The sequence below is a fragment of the Setaria italica genome, chromosome VI (genome assembly GCF_000263155.2).
Source record: "Setaria italica strain Yugu1 chromosome VI, Setaria_italica_v2.0, whole genome shotgun sequence".
Taxonomy (NCBI): domain Eukaryota; kingdom Viridiplantae; phylum Streptophyta; class Magnoliopsida; order Poales; family Poaceae; genus Setaria; species Setaria italica.
In genome coordinates, this window is record NC_028455.1 from 2350415 (window position 1) to 2363468 (window position 13054).

The following is a 13054-nucleotide window of genomic DNA, read 5'->3' on the forward strand; positions in this document are numbered from 1 at the left end:
ATGTTAGAAAAAATGAACTGCAGAGATCAAGGCCATCAGAACTCTAGCACCAAGGCGGCGTCATCAGCGCGCTCACCAATCCTGACGTGATCGTTGGTAAAATTGAACCACAGCGATCGATCACTGACGGAGACCATGCATATGCCAACGTGGATCATGGTCAGGAAGGATGCCAAGATTGTGATGCAGGTTCAACATGCATGCCAACGTGATCATTTTTCTTCCTTCTGCTGTTCTATCACATTCTTTGGCAGGTCCATCTGCTGCCGGTAAAGATATTTGTTAACACCACAAGCTAAGTCCGGTGTGGATTAATTTGGATCAACTGCACCCTTGAAAGGATGCTGGAGTGGAGGCACCATTAAGCTATAAAAATAGAGGCATAGACACATAATTTCCACCAAGCAACATGCATGTTAAATATCCGAACAAAAACATAATATTTCATTCCTTTTTGAGGGTTGAATATGTAAAGTAATGTAATGTAAAGTCAGATATAAATGTGGCCACCTGTTTGAAATGCTGATTAGTTAGACATTCATTTTCTATTTACATTATTCTACTGTTTTTTGTTGAGCGCTGCTAAAATTTATTTCCTAAATGAGGCCTGTGCGAATGCACGGGTTGACGATTAGTTGATAAAAATCAATGGAAATATAAGAAGACAAGATATAAGAGTTATCCAAACATAATACCACATTTTAACAAATAGGACAGTGTCACAAGTGCATAGTTTAGATCTTAATAGATCAGCTAAGAATTTAACTCATGATAGGAAGTAGCACATACATATAAGAGTTGGGCCTTGGCCATCAAAATTGATGTGTTGGTTAAGGAAATGGGTTTATTTAGTGGTATATGACTGGGTCTAAAAAACCCATGGGTTCACGGGTTTGGGTTTTGTGTTCCCAACCCACACCCCAAACCCAATGGGTCTGATTTTTTTCCCATTAAATAACCCGCAGGTAGAAAAATTAACCCATGCCCATGCCCTAATGAAGTAAAAACCCATTAGGTTTCGGGTTTGGGGCACCCATTGCCATCCCCTACCAGCAGTGCATCAAAGTAGGAACACATGTCAATTTTAATAAACTAGTGCGCAAAAGAATCAGCAGAGAATCACTTCTCCCTAAAAACTGTTCGGCAGAGCTCCTGCTAGAATCAGTAGAGAATCAGTTCTGTCAAATGCACCCTAATTACACATTTGTTCTTTTGTGCTTGACCTTAACCTATGCATTCATCCACTGCTTGATTTTGTACCAGATCTCCGTGGCAAGAAGATGTCTAGAGTTCTTGCTAGGCAAGAACTGGAGTTCTGGGGGGAGGACTAATATCCAGTTATCTAGTAACAATTCTAGTTGGATCCGGATGTTTCCAATCTTTGCTTATTTTGTAAACCCCAAACTCTGGCGCTGCTTCTGGCACCTCTTTTGGGTAAAAAGTAAGATGGAAGATGGAACTTATGTATGGATATTCAAACTTTGTGATGTTCTTCTCTTTTCTAGTGGATCATAGGGGTTCTAGCAACTTTGCTTTTGACCCTTTAACGAGTAAAACTGCTATTTGCTTGAGCTTTCCAGTGGGATGCAGACTTGCATGCACTAGGCCAGAAAGCATAACCACCCGCCAGCACAGTGGCTCTCAGATTGCCCTTCAGCTTGAGACCCAGTAGGTCATTCTTGAGGGTACGAGACAGCAACAGGAGGCTCAGAGGTAGCAGATCCTACAGCAGCAGATGGTTAACTCTCAAATGTTCACTTTTCTCTCTAGATGCCTGTCCTGCCTAGGACAGTTGTATCGTCACATTGGGCTGGAGCCACCCCCACTTCCTACCACTCAGCAGCTCCAGCACGATCCCACAGCTCCTGCTCCTCCGATTGGTGGTTTCGTGCAGACTCCCTTGGCCACTTTCCCAATTTCACCTCTTTTGCAGACAGGGATGTTTTCACTACCACAAACCACCGGGCCGCAGCTTACATAGTCACAGCCTTCTTTTCTTGAGCAGCTACGGCAGGGTCAGTTCACGAGTCCGATGTCGACTCAGGTGTCTACTCCATTCTCTACAGCTCCACTTGTGTTCGAGGAGACGCCGCAACCTTCTCTCCCAGCACCGAGGTTCAGTTCTCCTCTTCCATCCTTTGTGACACCTCGGTCCGAGGGGCTTGACAAGTCGGATGCCACTCTTCGCTCTATCACTCAGCAGATTCACACAGAGATGGTTTCCGAGGGTGTGCCCGCTTCCTCTTGTGTTGATCCAACTCTTCCCGAGAGTTCTCCCACCGTTTCCGGCTCGAGCTTCGACGTCGATGTCTTGGGTTACGTTGTTCAGCCCTCTGGAGCCGCCGCTTCTGCCTCACCGCCTAATTCACCACCTCAGCAGGATTAGAGTCTCCTTTTTGGTGCTTCATTGCCAAAGGAGGAGATAGATAGGGGGAGTAGAGATAGGGGGAGCTTGGGGGTGTTTGTTGATTCTTTTGTGGATCTTCATGTAATAGACATGTCGTTTGGCTTTTGTGCGTGTTGGATTGTTGGCATGTCTACTCATGTGTGTGGTTACCTTTATGTTATTGCTTGTATGCTTGTTTACCTTCTCCTTATCTTGTCATGCATTTTTTTATTGAGTTGTGCTTTAATTTAGAGGCTAAGGATTTTTCTAGAACTAAGTGTCACAAGGAGATGAAGAACACTTAGTTCTAGTTTTTTTTCTCTCTTCCCTTCTCTCTCTCTCCTAATTCTAGATCTAGATCTAGATGACAAGCTAATGAAACTAGATATGATGGATAGAAGTTCAAAACGAAGGCTGGAATGGCACAAACTCACCTTATATAGCTACATCCTCCAAGGGAAATCAGGACCAAAACCTTCCCTCTTAGATTTGGTGTTTTTGGAGCTTTTCCCGAGCTCCTCTCTAGCAAGCACCAAATGGAAGGTTGCCTGGGGAGGAAGATGAACAAGAGCATTTATACTGTGCTCTGTGCTGGCGGGCGACATAAGCCAACCGCCAGCACCGGTCACCCCATTTGTGCTGGCGGTGGGCTTAGGTCGACCGCCAGCACAGTGGCCTCTATGCTGGCAGGCCACATAAGCACACCGCTAGCACGGATTGGGTGATCTGTGCTGGCGGGTGCTTGCATCGCCCGCCAGCATAGTGCCCACTGTGCTGGCGGGCGCTCCCCTACTGGCCCGATGATTCTCTGTGCTGGCGGGCGCCAATTTTCCTATACCAGCACAAACCGTTTCTGGCATAGTGATGTGTGTGCTATGTTGCAGTCTTTAATTTGAATCCATTGATTTCATGATCACTGTTATTGTCAAAAGGAGAGATTCCAAGCTTATTCTAACTGAGAATATCATATGCACAGCTTTCCTGCCTTGCAAATGGCGATTTTAGATCACATCTGCATTATTTTTCATTACAATGGTTCAATGGACAAGTAGTAGGTATTGCCATAGGACTCCAAACTTAGCTGTGGACTGTGGTGGTTTCACACAGCTGTCTATACACAACTTAATGCTAAAGTTGCATTTGCTTGGATGTGGAACTTAGCAAGTGGAAGTGTATGAATAATGTATCCTTTACTGCAAAGCTGACTTAATTGGTCAATATTGTTCATGATGCGAAGTAACAGGAATCTCATGTATGATGTACCCCGTGCAGTGCAGCAAATACTAAGTTATCCATATGCCAACATCACAAATTCTATGCTCTAAACGAGAAAAATGATGGGAGCTCAAATTTTATGGAATTTGCAACACGAGCACTCAGCTAGTAGGTCATAAGGCAACGATCTATTTAATCCTTTGTATAAACATGCTTGAAGTGGATGAGAGTATATGAAACTAACTCATCGAGGTGTATCACACGACATAAAACCCCACAGTATCTCAAAGCATGTGAGAAAATGCTAAGTTTAAGCAGGAACCAGTGCCCAGCGCAACGAAATTTTTGCGCAATAGAACCTGCAGCAGCTCATTGCAATGCACACGATATGCAGCTAGAACGTTGGTTAGACAGACTTAGCTGACATCACCACAATTTATAAAAAGCTCAAATAACGAATTTGTTCGCCTACAGCCAAACTGAAAGTCACATATTGTTCACTAGCCGCATGCCATCAAAATTACTCCGAATAATGCAGAAAAATCAAGTTTTTTTTCAAAGGTCACATATATCGAATAACACATATTTACATGCTGACTTAACTGACAAATACTGTTCTTGCTGTTGTTGTATATATATCGCACTTGTACATCTGTGTACTGCACAATAGCTGATAAATGATGTCCATATTTTTCATGCTGTATGCAGGAAAGTCAATTATTACAACCATGGCCAATTAGCCATTCGTCACCCTAGGCTGGTGCATTATATGGTGATAGGTAAAATTCAGATGAGGTCGACAGTTGAAACCGCTCTTCACATGCTACTGAACCAGTCAAAATGACGAAGGAGCTGTTTAGGCACAAATCAAAAGACTACTTAATAAAAAAAACTCAAGATGTATATATAAACATTTAAAAAGGAAGGAAAAATTCACAACCCACAGGTTTTTTTAACCTTCCCGTTCATAACTGATTTCATTCATCAACACTGCTAGACGTGGGTATAAGACAAGTTACAATGACTAGAGATTCTAATATGTAATGGAGCAGGTACTAGTCCAAGCATATCAAAGAGAATGATACTCAATAATTTCTAGTACATCAATCATGAAAAAATAGGAAGTGCAAGAGATCAATTAAAACTTCATGCAATGTTGAAAAACGAAGAGGAGTATTTTAGGATCAACTAATTAATTTTGGACTATTCAGATTCATTCCTTTTCCGGTTAAAATATCAGGTCTTTTTTCTGTTTTTATGTTTAGAATTATTTGGCAGACAAAGATGAGAAGATGGCAAAGTGGCTTAGGACCAGTACTTGAGGAATAAAATCTCCCGAAACCTGTCTAGCAACTGATCTACCAAGAGCATGTAGGGAAGTAAAAGGCATCATTGATTCTTGTTTAAAGGATAGGAATGAGCTCAACTTCAGTCACACTATCCACACTGAGAATCATATACTAGTACTGAGTATGAAGGATTTGGAAATCTATCAGTCTTTTCTTTTCTTTGAGTTTCCAGTGTACAACTTCTCAAAATTACCATGAGTATCTAAAGTTTCATAAATTGGGGTTAAAAAATACAGTCAACTGTATCTGAGCTAAATCCCATGAGCTTGGGGTTGCATATCAACCAAATGTGCTATTGCCAATTGTGTCAGACTTCCTATATAACAGGTTTCCTTGGAGAAAACGAGCTAAAAAATGCCAATATGTGGACAACAATGACACAAGGCATGTAGATGGCAGGCTTACCTTGCTGTGCATCAAGCAGGCATGTTTCTGTTTCCACCAACTATGTCATTTGTTTCTGTTTATGCAGAAGAGGAACATTATTGTTTACTGTAAATGAAAGAGATCAGCAATGTATTGAGAGATGATGAGTTTTGCTTGTACATACCTGAAGATTTGATCCAATCCTGAGTGCAGATGAGGGCCTCAACTAATTCAGGACTAAGTTTTTGATTGAAAAGACTCATCCGTTCATCATTTTCATCAAATGCAGATTCAGCAGAGACTGTAGATGCAGGGATTGCTAAGATGTCACGTGCCAGCCTGGCAAGAGTTGGGTAGATGGAAGCATTTTCCTTCCACCATTTCAAAACATCGAAACAGACATTTTGGGGAATAAGCTCTCCTTCAAGGTATGTAATGACTTCTCCCAATTCCTCATGTGCTGCTTGCTCAATGTAACTTTGACTTGTGTCAGTTACTGGTAAGCTACCATGTATATCTAACTGTAAATCATTGTTTCTCTGATTAAAGTTCTCACAATTTTGCTGATCAACATGAAAAGAGTACTGAAGAAAGAGCTCATACAACTTTCCACGCACTTCAAGAATATACTTTTTGGCATGACTACCAAAGGCTTCCTTAAAGCAAATGACAAGAAACCTGATTTTATATCTGGGATCTAGTACAACAGCTAAAGACAGCCATAGGTACCATTTCCTCCAAAGCTGGTCAAACTTCAGCTGCATTCGCTCAATATCTAAAACTTGGTCAATGTTTACCTTGCTAGATGAACGGCGTAGAGCTATCTTCAAGTTCCAAATTGCATGAAAGTGTGAATTCAATGTCGCGTTGCCAGGTCTGGAAATCACTTTTATTGCATGGTAAATCGACCTTCCAAGATCACAAAAGTTCTCTGCTGCTTGTAGTTGTGCATAAGATGGCTTAGATGGATAAGATTTGTAATCTATCTGTTGAGGGTTTGGCAGCTCATTGTTAAACTGCAAAGCAGCCTCCAATGCATAGAAAATCAAGTACCATCTCTGCGAACCAAAAGAAGGTCGGCTTATTTGCATGCGTGACAGGATTTCTTTGTATTTATCCTTACGCAGTGGGGAGCATGTCATGTACTCACACCAGCTCTGGCTTGTTGTTAGAACATATTCGTTGAGTTCATAACCAAAAAAGTCATGTAGAGCATCTATTATGCAAGGGAGATGTAATAACTTACATTTTGCTAACAGATAATTCTGTTCTGTAAGATTCTTCTCCAAAGTCGATACAGCTGTATCACCTACTAATGGATTGGGCGATATAATTCCTAGAAGCTTCCACTCAAGACTCCAATTTTGTACTGCTTCTTTCGCTTTTTCTTCTTCAACTGCTTTCCAATCCCCAATAGTGAAATTGCGGCTTGATTGAAAACAGTGGGAAAGGCTAACATAATACACAGCATCAATGTCACACCCCGAAAAGCAACATCCAATGATTTTCCTATTCAAATTCCATTCTTTGTCAATGAAGTGCACGGCCAAAATGATAAAGTGCTTAGTATCGAGATAGCTCTTTTTTACTGTCAGAAAAACTCCACCAGGTGCAAGTGCTATTTCCTCCTTAAGCTTAGTCTTTTCATTCTGAAAAATACTGAGGAACTTCTCTTCAATAGCACCTTGCGATACTGCATTGTTAGTAGGACAGATGCCAGCCCAAAATTGCCTAAAAGTTGCACTGCTTGTCAATGGAGGGGAGAAAAGGTTAGAGACGAAAGCCCTGGTAAGGAATTCAAGAGATCTGTCTTGATCAGACTTCCAGTCAACAGTTGAGCCAGGATGTGGAGATGACCGTTGTTGCTGCATCCGACCAGTTGCCGGTCGTGCAGGACAGATCTTAAGATGCTGGCGCAGATGGGTTGTCCTTCCTGTGCTTGTTCCACTAAGGAGCCTTTTACAATGTTTACATTCTGCACTTTGAATTTTTCCACCTCTTAACACAGCAGTAAACTCCTCCCACACCTTGGACTTTGATCTTCTTTTCTCACCAGAAATAGAGAAATGACATTATGAATTTCAGTTAGTGTCCAAGAGAATTTGCCTCAATGCATGATGTTAGATCAGCGAGAAATAAAATGTAAAAACGAACTGAATCACATAACAAGGGCTCATATAAGACCAAGCACAAATATGAGCCAGATTAAAGAATAAGATCAAGCACATGATAGCTCTTGTCACCTAGTGATAACTATGACCATCCTACTTAATTTGTTTCCAGGATCCCAGCACTGATCGATCCTCGATTTTAGGCTTTGCGTTGTATCAGTGTTGTATAGTAGAACAATAGAAGTATATAGCTTTTTAGAGACAATATGAGAAATACAAAGGTCTACTATGCACCACTTCATAAAACATCAAGAGTAAATGAAAGGAATTTTATTCATGGCTCCAAGTGAGAGAATGGGAGATCGAATTGCTGATTTCAACCATGACAATATCGTCTATCAATTCTTCATCTCAAAATTTTATTTTTAGGGATCAAATAGGTTTGGCCATATCTATGAGAAGCTTTGTAGCATTTCAGATATGAAGTACACTAACGATAACAAAAGGACTTAAAGAATGGAAAAGAAAGAAGGCGGCGAATGGAAGGAGCAGGTTGATACATACTGTCTGTGAGAATATCTAGTCCCGGTTTGTGCAGTGATCCTATCAGCTGGAGCTGGAACATGCCTGTCGAGTAAAAGCACCATTTATAGGTAGGTTAGTTACATGATGACTTGATGAAAGAACTAAAGAATTAATTTGGAACGAAAGATTTTTGGTTCAACTTCAATCAGATTAAAGCAACAACCTTTCTATCGCACTGGAATCACCAGCAACATCTTCTTCAACTCCTGCTTCGATATCATTGTCTTCCTCGCTATCACTTGAACTGGAAAGTTGCTCACCTCCATCGAATCCAGCGGGGGCATCCCTTGGACGTGGGTGGTTGTGGCACCCACTAAGAACCGTCTCGAAAACCTGATGACCATCCGCGGAGCATACCACAAGCTTATTGACCTCACAGCCTTCCTGGGTGCATTTGTAATACACCGTTGGATATCCACAACCAGGAACGATGTTCTGTGCGCACTTCTTCCAGATGTAGCCATCATCAGGTGGAGACAAGCTAGGCAGACTAGGCAAGTTGTTGTCTGAAGAAGAACTAGCATGTTCTCGTGCCACAGCTGGTGCCGACAGCAAGAGCGAAGTCAAGGGGCGAAATGCTTGATCGGCCATACCGTGCTCATGATGAGGGTGATCTGACTGCTCCTCCATTCTGGAGGGCTAGTAGTTAACTCGCACGAATTTCAGTGGTTCAACTATTCCTCTGAATCACCTGCCAAAATTCGTCTTACCCAACAACCCTACATAACAGAAATTGGTAGGACAGCCTTGAAGACATGCTATGCGAATCTCTAAATCCTCCAAATTTCAGTGGTTAAACAGAAGCAAAAAAAGAATCTTTTCTCTAGAACAACTTTACTAGTGGAATACTAAGACGAAGCAAAAGGCAGGGGAAAAAATTGCAAATCAATACATCACCTGTTAAGGCTTCAAAGAAATCTGATACAGCGGACTGATTGTGATTGTCGCAAGAACTCAACAACCAGATGATGCACCGATGGCTCAAAGACACGAAGTCAACCCACGGAGCTCAAAGTCATCGACGCAGGGATGTAGCGTTGTTCAGTTTGGCCGCCCAACTTGGGCGGGGTGGGTTGCAGTTTGCTTTTTAAAAATGGTGGGCACATGAGCAGGTGAGTGGCAGTTATGTAAATGTGATTTAAAAATTGCATCTAATATTGGGTAGGAACGGAGCGGGCCAACCAACCTACGCCGGCGAGGATTCCGACGACGGAGCTTGGGGGGGGGGGGGGGGGGGGGGGGGGGGGGGGCCGTTTTTGGGCCCGGGCCGTCGTAGGCGTGGACTCGGGGTGAAGGCGTTGTAGGCGGCGACGGCACTGAGGGTTGGTATGGTTGCGACGAGCTTGGAGCGGCGGCGCCGGGGACGACAGCCGGCATTGAGAATTGGGCTGGCGGCGCCGGGGACGACCGCCAGGAACCACCTCGGAGGGCCTGGCGCAACGGCGACGTCGGTAACGACATCGGCGGCAAAGTAAGGACTGCCTCCTGCTGGATTTGGATCACTTCTGAGGTCAAAAGTGAGAAAACATTATTTGGAATATTGATTTACTCTTGCAGTATCGTCGTGTAAATTGCTACGAATCCGACACTTCTATAAAATGTTTTGAATGTGAATTTATTGACGCAACGCGTGTATACTGAACATATGGTACCTACCTCCCCACTAAATTATATTTTAATTTATCTTTGTTCCAAGTCAATCTTTTTTAACTAAATTAAAAAACATACTCCCTAAGTCGTTTTGGACAGCGCCACGGTCTCCAAAGTATTACTTTGACTCCTTATTTTTATAAAAATATTTATCAAAAAGTGATATATATATATATATATTTATGAAAGTATTTTTCAAGACAAATCTATTTATATGGCTTTCACGTTTCCAAACTCAACAACTTAAAAGTTATTCATGATTTATATTCCCAATGTTTGACCCAAATTTTATCCAAAACGACTTTCTTTTCCTATACGGGGGAGTATAGAACAGCTACAATACTAAATAAATGCACTATAAAAGACATGTTTTTTTGTGGATTCGCATAAATTAATTCGATGTTGTAGATATTGAGAGTTCTTTTTTATAAACTTGATCGTGAAAATAGAGAAGTTTGATGTATATAATTTGTTAAATGCAAAATGCAAATCAGCTTTTACCAATAAATATCTACATTTATGGATGGACGGACTATACGGTGCATCGAAGCAGAAATGGGATAGAGGTGTGCTCATGCTAGCAGGCTATTGGAGACGGGATGAGAGCATGATGAATAGCTCACTAGAGATGGATGAGAATAGTACAACGCGTGATCTCAGGTAAGACAAATGTTGCTCGCGATGTCATACCTCACATTATGGCATATGTAACTGGAACTGATTTTACTCCCTTTATTCCTATTTACAAGGCGTGATATGACACAGTACAGTCTCTCAAATTAGATTTTGACCATTCATTTATTTTGTATTATTGTTTACGGTTATAACTTATAATTATTGGAGAGTACATTTAATTACAAATATAACCATATTAATTTATATTAAAAAATAGAAAAAATATGAGGTAAATTATTGGTCAAAGGTTGTAAAGGAACTGAGGGAGTACTGTATAGTAAAATGTTTTATTTTTACATAGCAATATTTTTACAGTATTGTAACCCTTTGGGAGTACATTTTTCTCTTATGGAACTTTCAAGAAAAAAATGTTCCATGTAGAGAAGGAATAAATGTTCTATTAGAAGAACAAAATGTTTCAACTATACAATTATGGATTTATATATGGAAAATGGAGATCTACGTCTACATATAAGAACAAAATAATTTTATCCAAAGAGAAAACCACCATGGGCTGGATCCAAAGGAGAGGCGGATGTAGGATATCCTTCACCCGTGGGCTGGATCTACAATTAAAGTCCATACAAAGCCCATCATATTTTTACAGCTCCCCGTATGGGCTGGATTGCACCCCGTACGAGGCTCAGTCTATTCAATTCATGGCCTGCGGCGTTGTCTGCAGCTCCCCGTATGGGCTGGATTACAACCGCAGTTTGTTAGACTCAAAGGGTGTTTGGATACTAGGTGTTAAACTTTAGCAGTGTCATATCGGATATTCGGATGCTAATTAGAAGGATTAAACATGAGCTAATTACAAAACTAATTGTAGAATCCCTGTGCTAATTCGCAAGACGAATCTATTAAGCCTAATTAATCCATCATTAGCAAATGGTTACTGTAGCACCACATTGTCAAATCATGGACTAATTAGGCTTAATAGATTCGTCTCGCGAATTAGACTCCATCTGTGTAATTAGTTTTGTAATTAGTCTATATTTAATACTCCTAATTAGATCCAAACATCCGATGTGACAGGTGCTAAACTTTAGCACGGGGTATCCAAACACCCCCTCAGACAGAACCGCATTGGCCCAACTAAGTAGGAGTTGCAAATAACCATCGCCTTGTCCAGCAGAATTCAGGACGAAGCCATCCCACTTGTTATATTATTTTAATAATTGAAGGGAACCGTATAAGTAAATTGGTTGAACTTCACCATCTACAATTATCCATACATATATCATATAGTGCATGCAACAAAACACAGATATATTAGTGCATGCAACAAAACACACTCTCAATGTCGCCTTTAGCGGCCGCCGCGGCCGTGCAGACGAGGCCACCCGCTCGACGAAATGGGTGCCCCATGCGGTGCGCGCCAAATATTATGATATGTTTTTTCTTTTCCTAATCATAAAGTGTCTAACGAACACATTTCGTACCTTGTCACACTAGTACTGGTAGTTACTGTGTACGCCACTGGGTTAGTGAATATGGCTCGATCGAACTTGTGATCTTCCAATCATGCCGGCCAACAGAGTTTGGCGGTTTGGGCATCACCGATCTCAGGCTGGCATCCATGGCGCTTAGGATGAGATGGCTGTGGCTTCAACAGGTCGATGCTAGTCGGCCATGGAAACTACTGCCACTTGAGTTCAGCAACCAGCCAGTGCTCCAACAGATGTTCAACGCCTCCATTGAAGTTCACATAGGAGACGGCAATCTGGCGCTTTTGTGGTCCGATAGATGGCTCGGTCAATCCTCACCATGTACCTTTGCCCCAGAGGTATGTAAACTGGTATATCCGAGAATCAGAAAGTCGTGGACAGTAGCGCAAGCTTTGGACAGCAAACGGTGGATTTCTGATATTGTCGGACAAGCTACAGTGGAAGCTATTGGCCAGTATGTTCAGCTATGGCATGAACTGGATGGAGTTCTGCTGACACCTGGGCGGGAGGATAAAGTTTCCTGGAGATGGGAACCTTCAGGAGATTACACAGCCAAATCCGCTTACAAACCCTTCTTCCAAGGCGCAATGAAGTTTGCAGCGGCAAAATCGATTTGGAAGGCCTGGGCTCCCGTCAAGGTCAAATTCTTTATGCGGTTAGCGGTGAAAGATCGGCTATGGACAGCAGTGCGAAGGCATCGACGAGGTTTGCAGGATGGGGTGGCCTGTGCCCTGTGCGATCAAGAACCTGTAACTCCTAATCACCTATTCGTCAGCTGTGTGTTCACCATTCAGGTTTGGCATCTCATCGTCACGAGTCTGAACCTTCAGAATTTGCATACAGGCCAACTACCCCGCCTTGTGGATTGGTGGCTGCGTTCGCGTGAGGGCCTGAACAAGGTGAACAGGAAGGTTTCGATTCGGCTGTAATGCTAATTTCTTGGCAAAACTGGAAAGAACGAAACAGCAGAGTCTTTGCTAGATCGCCGGCAAAAACGCCATCACAACTCGCACAGGAGATAACTGAAGAAGCTGGCACTTGGTGTGCGGCAGGAGGGATCAGTTATAACTTGACATGCCCCCCCCCCCCCCCCCCCTCCTTTTCTGGCTGTAAGCATTGTCATGTAATTTCATTTCTTTGTCAGAAACCGTGTGCGAGTGCCCGGGTAGGCCCGCGATGTAACGTTCTAAACGTTTTCCTTCTTAATACAAAGATACGCAGCCCTCTTGCATATTCACGAAAAAAATTCCAATCATGCAGTTGTTTTTG

The 13054-nt window shown here is 42.2% G+C and overlaps 1 protein-coding gene across 3 annotated transcripts; it reads right to left on the bottom strand.

The window, feature by feature from the left end:
• Positions 1-5: 5 nt before the first annotated feature.
• Positions 6-9127, bottom strand: LOC105914641 (zinc finger BED domain-containing protein RICESLEEPER 2). 3 transcript variants are annotated; one of them, XM_022827418.1, is made up of 6 exons: positions 8910-9127; positions 8176-8731; positions 7992-8054; positions 5501-7359; positions 5356-5410; positions 6-366 (listed from the first exon to the last, which is right to left on the bottom strand). In XM_022827418.1, the coding sequence occupies exons 2-5, from the start codon at positions 8640-8642 to the stop codon at positions 5367-5369; spliced, it is 2433 nt and encodes an 810-aa protein (XP_022683153.1). In that variant the 5' UTR covers positions 8643-8731; positions 8910-9127; the 3' UTR covers positions 6-366; positions 5356-5366. The 3 variants fall into 3 exon arrangements, with proteins under 3 accessions (XP_022683153.1, XP_012702418.1, XP_012702417.1); XM_012846964.3 differs by lacking the exon at positions 6-366 and adding an exon at positions 4132-4453 and having other exon boundaries at positions 5501-7356; positions 8910-9121; XM_012846963.3 differs by lacking the exon at positions 6-366 and adding an exon at positions 4132-4453 and having other exon boundaries at positions 8910-9119.
• Between the last annotated feature and the right edge of the window lie 3927 nt (positions 9128-13054).